The 16,339-nt window shown below is 34.7% G+C and overlaps 1 protein-coding gene across 1 annotated transcript; it reads left to right on the top strand.

The window, feature by feature from the left end:
* The first annotated feature begins 6,856 nt into the window (after nucleotides 1-6,856).
* LOC133829914 (uncharacterized) lies at nucleotides 6,857-8,406 on the top strand. Its single transcript, XM_062259758.1, has 2 exons — nucleotides 6,857-8,026; nucleotides 8,197-8,406. The coding sequence occupies exons 1-2, from the start codon at nucleotides 6,857-6,859 to the stop codon at nucleotides 8,404-8,406; spliced, it is 1,380 nt and encodes a 459-aa protein (XP_062115742.1).
* The last annotated feature ends 7,933 nt before the right edge of the window (nucleotides 8,407-16,339 follow it).

The raw sequence follows: 16,339 nt of genomic DNA, 5'->3' as shown, positions 1-16,339 counted from the left end.
CAAGATCTTAGCACTTCAGAAATTTGATTAGGAGTTTAGATTACAATAGTTGCAACAAATTCAAGAGGGAGTCTTTATTTGTATAAGTCAATTTTGTTTTGTAATCGTTTAGATATTCTTCTAATAAATTTCATTCTCTAGGCATGGCCCCGTGGACTAGTAGCAATCTGCAAAGATTGCTGATACCACGTTTAATTTCGTGTGTTCTTTACTTTATGTTCGTTTTTATCTTCTGTTGATAAACTGTTTAAACATATCTAGTTTCTGCTCAAACAGTTTCTGTGTCCGTTTAAACATTTCTGTAACAATACAGCAATTAATTATTTAATTTGAATAATTAAGTTGGTAATCATAAAAACGAAATTTCAATTGGTATCAGAGTTGTTCACTAAACTCTTAGTGAGATCTTGTGGTTATTTTCTGTATGATTTGTTTTGTTTGAAATGTCTTTCTTTGCAGAAGGTAGTTCTATGTCTCGACCTCCATTGCTTAATGACTCAAACTATCCATATTGGAAAGTTAGGATGAGAGCTTTCATAAAAGCTCAAGATGAGAAATCATGGAGAGAAATTTTTTCTGGATGGTCACTTCCTACCGAAAAAGGTGAAGATGGAAGCATAAAGGTAAAATCTGAACTTGTTTGGGATACAGAAGAAGAAAAATTATCCAGTTATAATAATAAAGCTCTTCACGCCATTTTCAATGGTGTTGGAGAAAGTTTTATTAAACTTGTTTCCACATGTGTCTCGGCTAAAGATGCTTGGACAATTCTTCAAACTAAATTTGAAGGAACTGCAGATGTCAAAAGATCTAGATTTATTATGTTACAAAGTAGGTTTGATGACCTTAGGATGTCTGATTCTGAAACACTATCTGAATTTTATGAGAGATTATCTGATATTTCTAATGAGTATTTTGCACTTGGTGAGAAACTTGATGATTATGTTATTGTTAGAAAAATTGTTCGAGTTCTTCTTGTCAGGTTCAATGTTAAGCTCACTGCTATGGAAGAGGCAAAAAATTTCAGTACTATGAAAGTAGAATAATTGATGGGGTCACTTCGTAACTTTTAGTTGAATCAGAAGATTCGTCAAAAAGACAAGCCGAGTACTTCCAAAGAGAAAGAGAAGACCATAGCTTTCAAAAGTACTGAAAAAGAAGCATCAGATGATGAAGATGGTGATAATGAAATGGAAATGCTTGCAAAGAACTTTAAAAAATATATGAAGAAGATAGGAAATAAGAAGTTCAATGGCAAGCCATCAAAAGGTAATCCTTCTTCTCTTAAACCTTTTCAAACTAATAAAAAGGGTATTCAGTGCAGGGAATGTGAGGGATTTAGTCACATCCAGTCAGAATGTGCAAAGACCTTGAAAAAGAACAAAAAATGTATGATTGCTACTTGGAGTGATAATGACTCTAAAAGTAGTGAAGATGAGGAAGGAATGTCGCTTTCACTTCTATTTTACCTGTTTCTAAATCTGAAAATGAAAAAATTGTTTGCTTGAATAATGTTTCAAAAGATGAAGAAAATTCTGATAGTGATGAATCTAAATTGAATGATGAGTCTTTGAGTGAATCTTACAAAAAGATGTATGGTTCATGAGTGAAAGTGTGTTATGAAAATCGGTCATTGGTAAGCAAAAATAAAGAATTATCCTTTGAAATTAAACAACTTAATAATTTAAATGAAAATTTTGAAAAAGAAATAATTTCAAAAAATGTTGAAATTAATAAGTTGTCTAAAGATTTGGATACTCTTGAGAAAAATGTTAGAATGCTTAACCCCGGTTCAACTGTTTTTGAGGATATACAGAATGTAGGTCAAAGAAGTCATGTGGGACTTGATGCTTCAAGTTCTCAAAAATCAAAGAAAACAATCTTTATCTTGGCTGGGATGCTATCGTCTGATCTTCCTGTGTAATCTTCACTGAAATCTGTTGCATCCAGTACTCAGATTGTTCCAACAGAAAGGACACAGTCAATAGGTAAATCCAATGGTAAGTTAAAAAAATTCATTCTAATCTGTCATTTTTGTGGTAGGAAGGGTCATATTCGACCTAAGTATTTTACTCTTATGAATTTTGCCAAAAATGAATATTTTGAGAAATTCAATTATTTTGATAATTCCGAAAGAGTAAAAAAGAAAAATGTTCAATCAAAGAAAATACGGATAAAAAAGAATAATTGTTTTGCTGGTTTTACTAGTGAATATGATAGATCTGCTTCTTCATATTTTTTGTATTTTGACAATGGTTGTTAAAGACATATGACAGGTGATATGTCTATTCTTACAGATATAAAACCTATGCATTGTGGATCTGTTACTTTTGGGAATGGAATTGTAGGTAATGTTCTTGGAATGGGTACTCTTAACTTTGAAGGGTTACCTAAAATCAAAAGAGTGTTACTTGTGGAAGGACTTAAAGCTAACTTGCTTAGCATAAGTCAAATTTGTGATCAAGGTTATACTATTAACATTGATAAAGAGAATTGTTTTGTTATAAACAATAATGGTGAGAATGTTCTTGAAGGTTTTAGATCTAATGACAATTGCTATACTCTTTTGCCTTCTATTATATGTCAATTTTTTGTGAGTAATAACACTGATGTGTGGCATGCTAAACTTGGTCACATAAATTTCAAAACTTTGAAAAAATTGTCACATGCAGGGATTGTTCGTGGTTTACCTAAGCTAGGTAAAGAATCTGATGGTAAGTGCAAGAGTTGTCAACTTGGTAAGCAATTAAAAATTACACATAAACGTGTTTCTGACATAAACACTTCGAAAGTTTTAGAATTGCTTCACATGGATCTTATGGGTCCAATTCAAATTGAGAGTTTAAATGGGAAAATGTATATTTTTGTTTGTGTGGATGATTTTTCTAGATATACTTGGGTGGATTTCTTGAAAGAAAAATCTGATACTTTTGATGCATTTAAAACTCTTTTATTGAAATTAAAAGTTGAAAAAGATTGAAACATTGTAAAAATTGTCCGTATAAGAAGTGATCATGGTAAAGAGTTTGAGAATTCTGTCTATGATGATTTTTGTAAGTCTGTAGGTATTTCTCATGAGTTTTAAGCTCCCAAAACTCCTCATCATAATGGAGTTGTAGAAAGGAAAAACCGCACTTTTCAAGAAATGGCTAAAGTGATGCTAAATAGAAAAAACTTGACGAAACGATTATGGGTAGAAGCAATTAACACTGCTTGCTATATCATAAACCGTGTTTTTCTTCGTCCAGGTACATCTAAAACATCTTATGAAATTTGGAAAGGTAAGAAACCAAGTGTGGCTTATTTTCATGTTTTTGGATGTGTTTGTTACATTTTGAGAGATAGAGAAAATCTTGGTAAGTTTGATACTAAGAGTGATGAAGGTGTTTTTATTGGATACTCCACTAACAATAGGGCTTATCATGTGTATAAAATGAGAACCCAAACTGTAATGGAGTCGGCTAATGTTGTTATTGATGATGCCAGGAATTTTTCTGAGTTTTCTACTGAGGAAGAAATTGATAGGTTTATTGATGAACCTACTGAAAATCATGAAGAAGCTTCTGTCAGTGATACTACTGTTGCAACGTCTAGTCCATCTGTTCCAACAGATCACGAATCCGATGAAACAGATTCTGGACAGACAGAAAATACATTTCCAGATATTATTTCGGATGAAGTCCAAAAGGAGCCATCAACCAGAGTTGAATTAAATCATCCAGCAGATTTAATACTTGTAAATCCAAAAGAAAGTATGGTCACAAGAAGAAGGTTTAGTACTGTTGTTCAATTTGTTTGTTTCTTATCTTTACTTGAGCCTAAAAATGTGAAAGAAGCTTTAACTGATGAAAATTGGATTAAAGCTATGCAGGAGGAATTGGAACAATTTTTTTAGAAACAAAGTGTGGAATCTTGTGCCAAGACCGTTGTATACAAATATTATTGGTACAAAATGGATTTTCAAGAATTAATCTGATGAATTTGGTACAATTGTGCGAAATAAAGCAAGTTAGTGGCACAAGGGTACACATAAGTGGAAGGAATAGAGTTTGATGAAACATTAACACTTGTTGCAAGACTTGAATCGATTAGATTATTATTGTCTATTGCTTGTTTGATTGGTTTCAGGTTGTTCCAAATGGATGTCAAATCTGCATTTCTCAATGGGATCTTGAATGAAGAGGTATTTGTTGAACAACCCAAAGGGTTTGAAGATCCCAGTCACCTGATCATGTTTACAAATTGGAGAAAGCTCTTTATGATTTGAAGCAAGCCCCTCGGGCTTGGTATGAGAGACTCACTCAATTTCTTGTTTCTCATGGATACATAAGGGGTGGAGTAGATAAAACTTTATTTATCAAAAATATTAAATCTAACATAATTATTACTCAGATTTATGTTGATGATATTGTGTTTGGTTCTACTTCTGACAATGAGGTGCAGGTATTTGTGAAACAAATGAAAGAGGAATTTGAAATGAGCATGGTGGGAGAATTGACCTATTTCTTAGGGTTGCAAGTCAAGCAGTTAGATGAAGGCACATTTGTTTCTCAAAGCAAATATGCTAAGAACTTGGTGAAAAAGTTTGGACTTGAAAGTTCAAAGATTGCCAAAACACCGATGGGAACGAATGTGAAGCTATCCAAAGATGAAAATGGTGTCAAAGTTGATCCTACACTGTATAGGAGCATGATTGGTAGTCTTCTTTATCTCACTGCTAGTTGACATGATTTGAGTTATAGTGTTGGTGTGTGTGCCAGGCACCAAGGAAATCCCATGGAGTCTCATGTTGCGGCTGTCAAAAGAATCATTCGATATGTTCATGGGACTGTTAATTAGGGTATTTGGTATTCAAAAGAAACTAACTCTAATTTAGTTAATTAGAGTTAGTGATGCTAATTGGGCAGGTAACACTGATGACAGAAAAAGCACTAGTGGAGGATGTTTCTACTTGGAAAATAATCTAGTTTCTTGGCACAGCAAGAAACAAAATTCTATTTCTCTCTCAACAGCTGAGGCCGAATACATCGCAGCAGGAAGTTGTTGTGCACAACTTTTGTGGATGAAACAAATGATGAAGGATTATGGGTTTGATCTTGACATTTTAACTATCTTTTGTGATAATACAAGTGCAATTAATATTTCAAAAAATCCTGTGCAACATTCACGTACTAAACATATTGATATTCGTCATTACTTCATAAGAGAATAAGTTGAAAATAAAGTTCTTGTCTTGGAATATATTGAAACACATAAACAAATTGCTAATATTTTCACTAAAGCTCTTGATTCAGTTTGCTTTGATTTCCTCCAAAAATCTTTGGGGGTTTGTTCTCTTTAAATTTCCTTGTTATTGTGTTGTTACTCTTGATCAAATGTGTGTTGTTTAAGTTTAAGAAAATTGTCAATTAATTTGAAAATTTTGTTGTGTGTCAAGCTACATAATCTGACTCGTGTTTATGAGCTTTTAGTTGTATATTCTTGAGAGAAAAATAATCAATTCCTCCTAGGAATATTCTAGTCAATCAATAAATGTTTAATGTTTGAGCTTCCTTTTGTGTAGCATTGTTTCAAGCTCATGTGGAAGAATAGAGCTACCTACATCAGTGTGTGAAAGTCGTCTTTTGAGTAAGTTGGAACTTTGTAATTCGAAGTTATGAAGATGATACGCTACCATAGAAAAGGGTAACCACTGGTGTAGTGTGACAGCATCTTCATGGGTTACAATTATTTACAATTTCAAAAAAGACTTATTTGCCATTGGGCAATGTTCCCTTGCATACATTGTCACACTTATGCTTGAAACTATGCAAGAAAAATTGTACACAGGTTATAATAATATTAAAAAAATGTGTGTAAGACTCATACATGTTGATTGATTCACTTAAGAATATGTGTTTGTGACTGAATTGTGCATTATTTCTCTCGAATATTCTTTCTAATTTTTTCATTTTCACAAGTGTTCTTATCCATGTTATACACTAACACTTATTTTTAGTTGCTTGATTCTATTTTGTTCAGGATGACACTCATTGATCAAAGCATATATTTTTGGTTGGGTTTTATTTTTGTGCATTTTTATATATAAAAAATATTTAATTGACAAGGAAATTAATGGTGGACCGAATCTTTGTGGCAATTATGTGAAATTGTGCATTTATTTTGTGTGATTTAATATATTCTTTGTCTCCAAGGAATTTATTTTGTCCACTTACTCTATTTGGAATACCATGATTTGTCTCTTTATTGTCTTTTACTTTGTTGCCTTTTTAGCATTTTTAAAAAAAATATATATAAAAAATGGGAAAAGTTCAATAGGAAGATCATGTGGGGGGGTTTTTGGTTACTTTTTTAGTGTTGACATTCTCTATTTATTTTATTTCCTTATATAAAAAAAAACAATAAAAAGGGGTAAGTTTTTTCTTTGATCTTGTGTAATAGGTTTGTTTCCTTTTATTTCTTTTAAACAAAAAAAAAGAAACTTCTTTTTGCCGTGTGTGTCTTAAATGGGAAACTCTTTGTCTTTAAAAAGCTTGTCCCCAACCACTTTCTCACTCACCCACGATCCCTCTAAGTCTCTTCTTTTTCTTCTTCTTATTTATTTTTTTTTCTCATTGCTTTTGTGAGTGTTTGTTGATTTTCAGAGAAAGAACAATGGTGAAAACTCGTGGAGCATCCTATAAGAAGACCCCTGCTACTCAATCCCGAAAGCCCACTGCTCAGCCCTCTCCGTCGCCTCCTCCATCTGTGTTAACGGTGCCTCCACTTGCTCCAGCACCAGTGACATCTGTTGGGAGAACTACCAAATCGAAGGCGCGCAAGAGGGTGATCTCTCTCTCTCTCTACTGAACACCCCATGGTGTTTCCAGATATTTTGGCTGATATTGTCGACGACGCACTACCATCTGAAGTGGTGGTGCCCTCTCGAGCCAAGAACCAATCTACTTTTCCAATTGAACCATCTCTGGCGGCTAGGGCAAAATCCAAGTCTGTTTCATCTTCTTCCAAAGCTGCTGCTGCTGGGTTACTCAAGTTGCCCATGAAGCCGAGCCGGTCTAAGAAGAACACTTTGGCTCCAAAAAGAAAGTTGGTGTTGGGCTCTTCTTCATCCCCCTTGATTGCTGCCAAGAAAAGATTGAAGGCTCATCCCCCTTCTCCATATTCCTCTGAATCTGAACCTGAGGAAGAGAAATTTGAGTATGAAGAAGTCCATGATACCACCATATCTAATGAATTTGTTCCTAACAATGCTGAATTAGAGGTCGAGTTTGGTGAGCCAGAACAAGAAGACGTTGTCCCTACTGAACAAGAAGACGAATCTGACACAGAGCCAGTTGCAACTCCATTGTCGTCCAAGGCTAAAGGCAAGAGACCTATCTCTGATTCTGCACCATCTCAAGGACTCTCAAGTGTTAATTTCAAACCTCATTCTCCTACTTTTTGTCATAATGACAATGCTCGTGATATGGTTCTCTATGCTCAAAGGAAATTTCTCATTGAGAAAAATTATGTCTTGAGTGATCATCGTCCTTATGGTGTGCTAACTATGCTTCAAGATCGAAAATGGACAGGTTCTTTGGTTAAATTTACTGGTTTTGTGGATAGAATAGTCAAGGAATTCTATGCAAATATTACTGAGGAAATTATTGAACCTAAACCTCCTTTGTATTGTAAAGTGTATGTTAGGGGTCATTGGTTCTCTTTTTCTCCACAAGATATTGCAAAGACTTTGCATCTTCCTCTTGATGTTGAGGATGATGATGATCTTGACTCTCTTGACAAGGATGAGGTCATCACTGAACTAGTGGGACAAAAAATGGTATGGCCACCTAATACAGTCATCTCGGTTACCAATCTCACCTACACTTATGCTGTTCTTCATAAGTTTGCTACAACGAATTGGAAACCGACTTCTCATACTACGACTATCTCATTTGACATGGCTTCCTTTTTGTACAAAGTGGGGATCGAAATTGGTGTAGACTTGGCTATGTTTATCTATGATCAAATCATCGGATTTCGAAAGGTAATAAGAAAAACTTGAATCTTCCTTTTCCTCAAATTATTTATAAAGTGTTGAGTATGCAGAAAAAAGATCTCAAGTGAGATCAAGAAGATTTGGTGGCTCCCACTACTGCTGCTTCCTACAAAGCATCTGCTCCAACTACTGAAGTTGTTGATGCTCCATCATCCAAGAAAGCCAAGCCTCAATCCCTAAATTTTTCCTCGGATGACATTCCTCCTAAATCCTCATCTGTTCCCATAGATTCAGGAACTGTTGCTGCAGAACTAGCTGCTGTTCGAGCCTCTCTTGATTCCTTGACTGCTCGAGTGATGACATTTGAAGGACTGCAACGTTTTGTTTTGGATGCTGTTAAAGCTTTGTCCAAGGATCCAACAGTTTAGTTTTACTTGTTTTTATGTCTTTTGTTTTAAGAACATTGATACTTTCTTTTGTCTTAGGATTATTGTATTTATTTTTGCATTATGTTTCTTTGGCTTCTTTGAAAGACACAAAGGGGGAGAGTAGATACCTCCAAAAACTTGCTTTGTTTGTTGTTTTGTTTAACTCTGGACCTTCTTATTTTGAGGGGGAGTTAAGTCTTAGTTTCTTTATATGTTTGTTATAAGTTAATGCATGTTTGCAGGGGGAGTTTTTTCTCTTTACTTGTCACTAACATTTGTGTTGCAGGTTTTTTGAATTAATTTTGTCTATCAAATTGCCAAAGGGGGAGATTGTAAAATCCTTTATTGGCATATTTGATAAAATTGACAAAATTAATAATGGATGTATTTTCGAAATATATTGTGTGGTATTTTCGAAATGGTTTGGTTATTGTTTTGCTGTGAAATGTTTTCTAATCAGATTATTCTATATATGTTTATAAAATAAATATATAATTTCCTATAAAAGAATATCTTTTCTTGACTTTTGTATTTATGGAAATTATTGGTATTTATTTTATTTTCTTAATCTGATTTGTTAGTCTAGAAACCATGTACAACTTGCAGAGATAATGTATATATTGTTTCCTTATTTATTTAAGGAAACTGGGTTTAAAAACTGTCCAGGTTCAATGAATCTGTTTGAACGGATTGCCAGTCTGTTTGAACAGATTCTAACTTTCCTTTTTGGGAAGATTTTTCATTTATTGGCTGATTTGTTTTCCACGACCTAAAGGGATTCTAAAGGGTATATTGACATCCTTAGGTCGTTGGTTTTTCTTGATCTCTCTTGGTGTATTATTTTCAAAATATTTTTCAAGTTTTAGAGAGAGTTTTTATTGTGTGAAGAACTTGAGTCCAGCAAGTTCTTAGTGGTTTATTACAGTGTACTTCTGTGTTATTTTATTTGTGATAATTGTGCAGGTTGAACACACTTGGACATCGTTCATCAAGCTTCAGGAGAAGTCTTGCTCGTGCGTCACTTTTTGGGAGGAAGAGTGCAGGTGTTATGATTTGAAGGGAGTTCAAGATCTTAGCACATCAGAAATTTGATTAGGAGTTTATATTACAATAGTTGCGACATATTCAAGAGGGAGTCTTTATTTGTATAAGTCAATTTGGTTTTGTAATCATTTAGATATTCTTCTAATAAATTTCATTCTCTGGGCATGGCCTCGTGGACTAGTAGCAATCTGCAAAGATTGCTGATTCCGCGTATAATTTCGCGTGTTCTTTACTTTATGTTCGTTTTTATCTTCTATTGATAACTGTTTAAACATATATGGTTTTTGTTCAAACAGTTTCTGTGTCCGTTTAAACGTTTCTGTAATAGTACAACAATTAATTATTTAATTTGAATAATTAAGTTGGTAATCATAAAAATGGAATTTCAATACCAAAGACAACTTTTAGGACTCGATACAGACATTACGAATTCCTAGTTATGTCATTTGGTCTTACGAACACTCCACTCGCATTTATGGACTTAATGAATCAAGTCTTCAAGGATTGCTTGGACAAATTCATTGTTGTATTCATTGACGATATATTGGTGTACTCCAATGATGAAGTCGAGCACGAGGAACATTTAAGATTGACCATGATGTGACTGAAGCATCAACTTTACGTCAAATTCAAGAAATGTGAATTTTAGCTATCACAAGTAGCGTTTCTTCAGCCACATAGTATCCAAAGATGGAGTCGCAGTAGACCATACTAAGGTAGAGGCTGTGAAGGATTGTCCAAGACCTAAGAATGTGTCGTAGGTTCGTAGTTTTCTCGGGCTAGTAGGCTATTATCAGAGATTTGTAGAAGGCTTTTCTAAGATAGCCACTCCGCTTACCAACCTGACCCGGAAACAACAAAAGTTCAACTGGACGGATAAATGTCAAGAAAGCTTCCAGTTGCTCAAAGATAAATTGTGCTCAGTACCAGTACTTTGCGTACCAACACCCAACGACAAGTTTGTAGTATACTGTGATGCGCCTAAGCAAGGTTTAGGCTGTGTGCTGATGCAAAATGACAAGGTGATAGCCTACGCCTCGAGGCATCTGAAGGAATACGAGCAATGCTATCCAACACACTATATGGAGTTGGTGGCGGTGGTCTTCGCACTGAAAATTTGGCGCCACTATCTTTATGGAGAACGGTGTGAGATTTATATGGACCACAAGAGCCTAAAATATTTCTTCACGTAGAAGGAACTCAATATGAGGAAGCGAAGGTGGTTGGAACTAGTAAATGACTATGACTACAGAATCCTATACCACCCAGGAAAGGAAAATGTAGTTGTAGATGCGTTAAGTCAGAAGAGTTACGGAAATCTAACAACATTATCCGAAATTGAAAAGTCGCTACAACAAGAGTTGATTAATGCCGGGATAGAAATAGTCATGGGTCAACTGGCAAACTTGTCCATCTAGTCAAGTTTACTAGATGATATACGGATCATGCAAGGGCATGATGACACATTATTATCGTATATGGCTATAGTCAAAGAAGGCAAGGTTACAGATTTCTTTATATCAGGACAAGGGTTCTTAAGATATATGTAACACCCTGCGTTTCAAGTACCTTTAAACGACTTGGGTCGGGATTTTTTTCCCTGAGTTAAGAATATTATTTTAAATAATATTATATATTTTTTTGTAATTTATTTCCATGAGTTATTGCTAGCCAAATTATGAAGTTTGTGATTAAAAGTCAAGATAAGACTTTTGGTCTTGATTCGACACAAAAACCCTAATCAGGAAAAAATCTCGGAAAATAAAATGAAAAGCTATGGCAAATATATTTTGGGCATAAAATACATTCATAAAAATTAAAGTTTGGGAAAAAAATAATAAACCTAAGAGGAAATAGAAATTTTAGGGCATTTTGTGTTAAATGCTTAATTTTACTGAATTATTGAATTTTATTCCATAAATGTACCTTAGTTTAAATTGCATTGTGTGATTTATTAAATTAAATATGAGAGACATTTAATTTAATTATTATGTGTAAGTTTTATTTTTTTTTAAAATACTTTATAAGAGTTAAAAATGTTATAGAAAGTCATTTTTGGATTTTTGGAAAAAAAGACAAATTCTTAGGAAATGTTTATTAACCTTTATATCAATATATATATATACATATGCATATATAGAAAGAGGTGGCCGGCCATGTGAGGATATAAATTGTGTGGAACAAATTAATTAAGTTTTAAATCACATTTAAATTAGGGTTAATGACACAAAGTGATAAAGGTAAAAACACTTAAGTGTTTTAGATATTTTAGAGTTGTCAATGTTCTTCCAACCACCCCAAAACCGATCACCCTTCTCTCATATCACTCTCATCTTGTTCAAAAATTCTCTCTCACATTTTCTCATAATTTTCAACTACCAAGAACACTTAGAAAGCTTGGAAGCTTGAGCTTTGGTCTTGGAAGAGTTTTTCCCTAAGGTAAAAGTTTCAAAAACTTAACTTTTATAGAGTTTTTAACCATGGATCCTTCAATAACTAACTATATATGTTGTTGGGGGAGTTGGTTTAAGGTTTTTAAAGAGTCTTGAAGGATCTAAAGCTAGTAGAAACATCAAAACATAAAGCAAGAACAACAAGGTAAAAAGTTTACTTTTTATGGTTGTTTTTGTATGGTTTTTATTTTAAGCATTATTTTGTGTATTTAATGCTTAAATTTTCTTATTGATGGTGTAATAAGGCTATGGTAGTTTCTTGAAATTTTTTATGATGATTGTATGTTGATTTTTGAAAATATGGACCCAAAATCCCTAAGGGTTTTGTTGGAAACCCTAAAACAAAAACAAAGTTTTGGGTCGTGACTTCCAAGGGGTCAAGCATCCACTGTATACAGATTTTGTAAAAACTAAATTATACTGTGATGTTATTGAGATTGATTTCATGAATTTGAGATTTTGAAACACTAAAAAACGTTTAGAAATGAGTGAGATATGCTATTTCAAAGTTTAGGTAAAAAACTATTTTTTTTTCGTATTCTTAAATTTGGGACCAAGTTTGGACAGCCACTGTATAGGGCTAATGACTCCAATTTTTGCTAAATTTATGTGGACATGTTCTTGGCATAACCAAGTATTCCACTATAATATTTGGTAACAAAATACTGAACGGTTTGAGAGTTATTAAGTGCCAAAGTTTAGAAAAAATAAGGACTTGAAAATAAGGTCATTTTTACCTCAATGTATGGAAAATATTTTCACCCATAAGAAATGCTCCTTTTGACCTAAGATTTTACAAAGACCTAAATGGCATAACAAATATTGAATTGGAAAATTTTGGTAACAATTAGGTAAGTAAATTTCAAGTTATAACCTAACAAAATATGTAGTTAAAAATGTGAAAAATAAGGTTTTCACACTTAGTGCAAAAATAAGATTTTGGAACTTAAGAATTTTTTTTTGTTGTGAAAATTACATGATAAAGACTTGGTAAGTCTTAAAAGCAATTATTAACGATTTTTCCTAATTAAGTTAGAATTAGGCTATTTTCTTAAAATAGTTTTTAGAGATAAAACTTTAAGAAAAATAAAAGGAAAATTAAGAGATTATTTTCTTGGAAATAATTGAGGAATTTAATTAGTATTTTCTGGATATAATACCGGCTAAAATATTTTATATATTTAATCGACTTGTTGAAAGTACAGGTTGATAGCGGAACTTTTAAAGAATAAGATTTTTAGCAGATTATGGGAAAATACTATTGCGATACCCGAGCCTAGGTATCCAGACCATAGGATAGGTCTCCCCGAGACTTAGGGTTTAGTCTCAAAATTTTTTGAGTATGCATTTCTTGAATGGGTTTAAAACCAAATAAGAATCTTTAATCCTTACAAATGATTTTAAAAATGACCAAACTGTCCAAAATAATAATAATAATAATGAATTATGAGTGCCATGATTAATTCGGGTATACTTTATGGATAATTACAGTATTGGCTAAGCATAACTGGAATGTACGTTGGAGGGTGAAATCCCGTTGAGAGCTAAGGACTCCAAGTAAGTAAACTTTTATTGTGTGGCTACAACATGAAACGACTAGTATATTGTATGTTAGTATAGAGACACATGCACATATATACACTGTCGTAGAAAGTTTGCACAGAGACGTTAGTCTAATGGGTGCTGGTTCAGAAAATATGGACGGTAGATATCTGTCATATCCGAGACGGCTGATCCCCGTCACACTGCTTGTTTGATTTTATTATGTCTGGTTCACTACCGCGACGAGTGGCCAAGAGGTGAGGATTGCTGGTTTAAACCTAAGGGTGCCAAAATGAATGGGACCTAGGGGTCCTCATGCTTACTTAATCATTGAACGGTTAGAACCCGAGCAAGTGCTCTGATAAGTTATTCCTGGATAGTAGCCATGAATATTTGCCATTCATTGAGAGTGCCTAACGATACTAGGGGTTGCCAAGTTTGAGTGAGGCTGAACACCCTAGGGGCAACTGCTCACCAGCACCACTGATTAACATAGAAGTCTCTGTAAACCTGTGTAACTTTGATTACACTCTTGAATAGTAGCAATGCCCTAGGTAACTTGATGGTTACCCTTGTGAGGGATTTACTCTTGGATAAGTAGCAATGCCCTAGGTAACTCGATAGTTACCCTTGATGGGGATATTTATTTGCTAGATCTTAGTGTTGAAACTCGGTTCTCCTTTATTGTTTAGCGAAATTGTTGAAGGGCGTGATATGCCCGAATTGTTGGAAATTGTCAAGCGTTGGTCTCGAATTATATTGTGATATATTATATCTACTTGCTCTGGGATTTTCTGAGTCCAGGGATTAATCTGTTTATATGAAATAGTTTGCCATTGGTTATCAGGCATAACCATAAGTTTTCTAGGATGCTTTTACATTGTGGAAATTGATTGCGTAGGGTCTGGATGGATCCAAAACCCTAATTTTGTGAGCCATTGTTATCGGTGGACAATAACTTGGTCAGTGACCTTTTGTCTTCTCTGCATGCTTTGTTTTAAAGTTGAACTTACTAAGCATTTTTACTTACCTAGTTGTTTACTATTGTAGGTAAGAACAAGGGCATAGCAGAGAAATGAGGGCTGAAGTCTACTTTGTGGATGTACATGTGGATCGACCTTTTGGGATGCTGTTTTTTTTTTGGAAATGTTGGTTTATTTTCATAAACTAGGCTCAGTTTACTCTTCATAAGCTATATTTGTATTAAATATTAAGTATGGCCATACAACTTTTAAAAAGTTTTTTTATACGTGTTTTTGAGACATTTTGTTACATGAAAATGTTAATATTTATGCATTATTGAGTCTTAAAAATCCAAGATGTTACAGTTGGTATCAGAGTTCGAGTTGAGCCTGTTCTGTAGACAACCCACAGGTACATTTTGCAAAGATAGACTAGCACTCACTGTAAGTACTGTCTTTTTGTATATGTTTCCTTTGCTTTCTTTTATTTACCTCAATTCTATAAATTGTAGGTTATGGTCGATATGCCTAAGATAGGTGACCTTGTGATAGGAAACCTACCCATGATCCCTATGCTTAGGATCGATTACTATAGAATGTTTAACAATGAGAATCTGTGACGCTTTGAGTATGATCAACAACATCGACACGTCATTTGGTAATGGACTCATTACATGAGAGAAGTCCTTGATAGGACCAACACACCCAAGTGATGGAGAGTGCGATATGCTAGCACTTGTCTGAGAGGCTCGACACAAATATGGTTTCGTCATAGACGTTGGCGATTGATTCGCAACATATGGATTGACCTATCTCTGTGGTTGATAGCATACCTCGATGCAGGGTGGGAGAGCTAGAGGAGGATCCTGAGAAGTCCGACAAGGATATCGACATAAGCTGGATATCCTATATTAGGTTATGATGTGAGGGTCTTGTTGATACTTTTTGTAAGGAATTCATAAACCTACTAGGTGTAGGACTTTTGTATAGTTGTAGCAAGCGGATGTAGAAACTAAATGTGTAGCTAGGGTTCTCTTGTGTATTTACCGTTATGCTAACTAAAACTTTATTTCATGATCTGTCACGATCATTTTGTATTGCTGGGTTATATCCCTGAATGTTAAGTAGCTATCTTTGTTGGTATTAATTTCTCTCCCCTATGCGCTTAGGATTTTTTTTATTTTAAATCAAACAAATGGCAAGGACAAGAGCTCAAAGAGGAATGGGTGTTGCTAGCCAGGGCCAGGCCACGCCTACTGCTAGAGCTCAAAACGCACCTGCCGCTAAAGCTCCAAACCAAGCTGCTAGAGTTCGCGAGATAGTCGAGCAGATGAATAATCTGCAAAGGCTAGTGGAGATGCAGGGAGCCCAAATTGAAAGAGGGCAAAAGAGACAAGGGGACTCTGATGCCCTCCAAGCTGAAAGGTTTAACACTCTTTTAGGATGACTCCCCATGCCACCCAATAATGCTCAAAACAACGAAGTACCACACGAAAATAGCAGAAATACCTCCTGAAAACAATGAAGAATAGAACCTTGGCCCGCAGGTTGTTGTTGAACAACCTGTACCGCCAGTAGAAGCACCAAGAGCTGTCCGAGCGAAACCTATATCAGAAAGGTTCGACAACCAGAATCCACCTATGTTCGAGGGGACCACTGACCCATTAGTGGCAGAGGAATGGATCAGTATCTTGGAAAGGATTTTAGACTTCAATGGAACTACCGAGAGAGAGAAGGTAGTTTGCGTGACCTATATGCTGAGAAAAGATGACCGCCTCTGGTGGGATGCAGCCAAGAAAGGGCATAATGTTGCTGAGATGGAATGGCCAGAGTTCTTGACCTTGTTCAATGGAAAGTACTTCAGTAAGGCAGTGGTCGAGCACAAAGTGAATGAGTTCACTAATTTGAAATAGGGAACGTCAAGCGTGCAGG

The sequence above is a fragment of the Humulus lupulus genome, chromosome 1, assembly GCF_963169125.1.
Source record: "Humulus lupulus chromosome 1, drHumLupu1.1, whole genome shotgun sequence".
Lineage (NCBI taxonomy): Eukaryota > Viridiplantae > Streptophyta > Magnoliopsida > Rosales > Cannabaceae > Humulus > Humulus lupulus.
The sequence above is the reverse complement of the archived record's forward strand: the minus strand, read 5'-3'. Positions and strand labels throughout refer to the sequence as shown.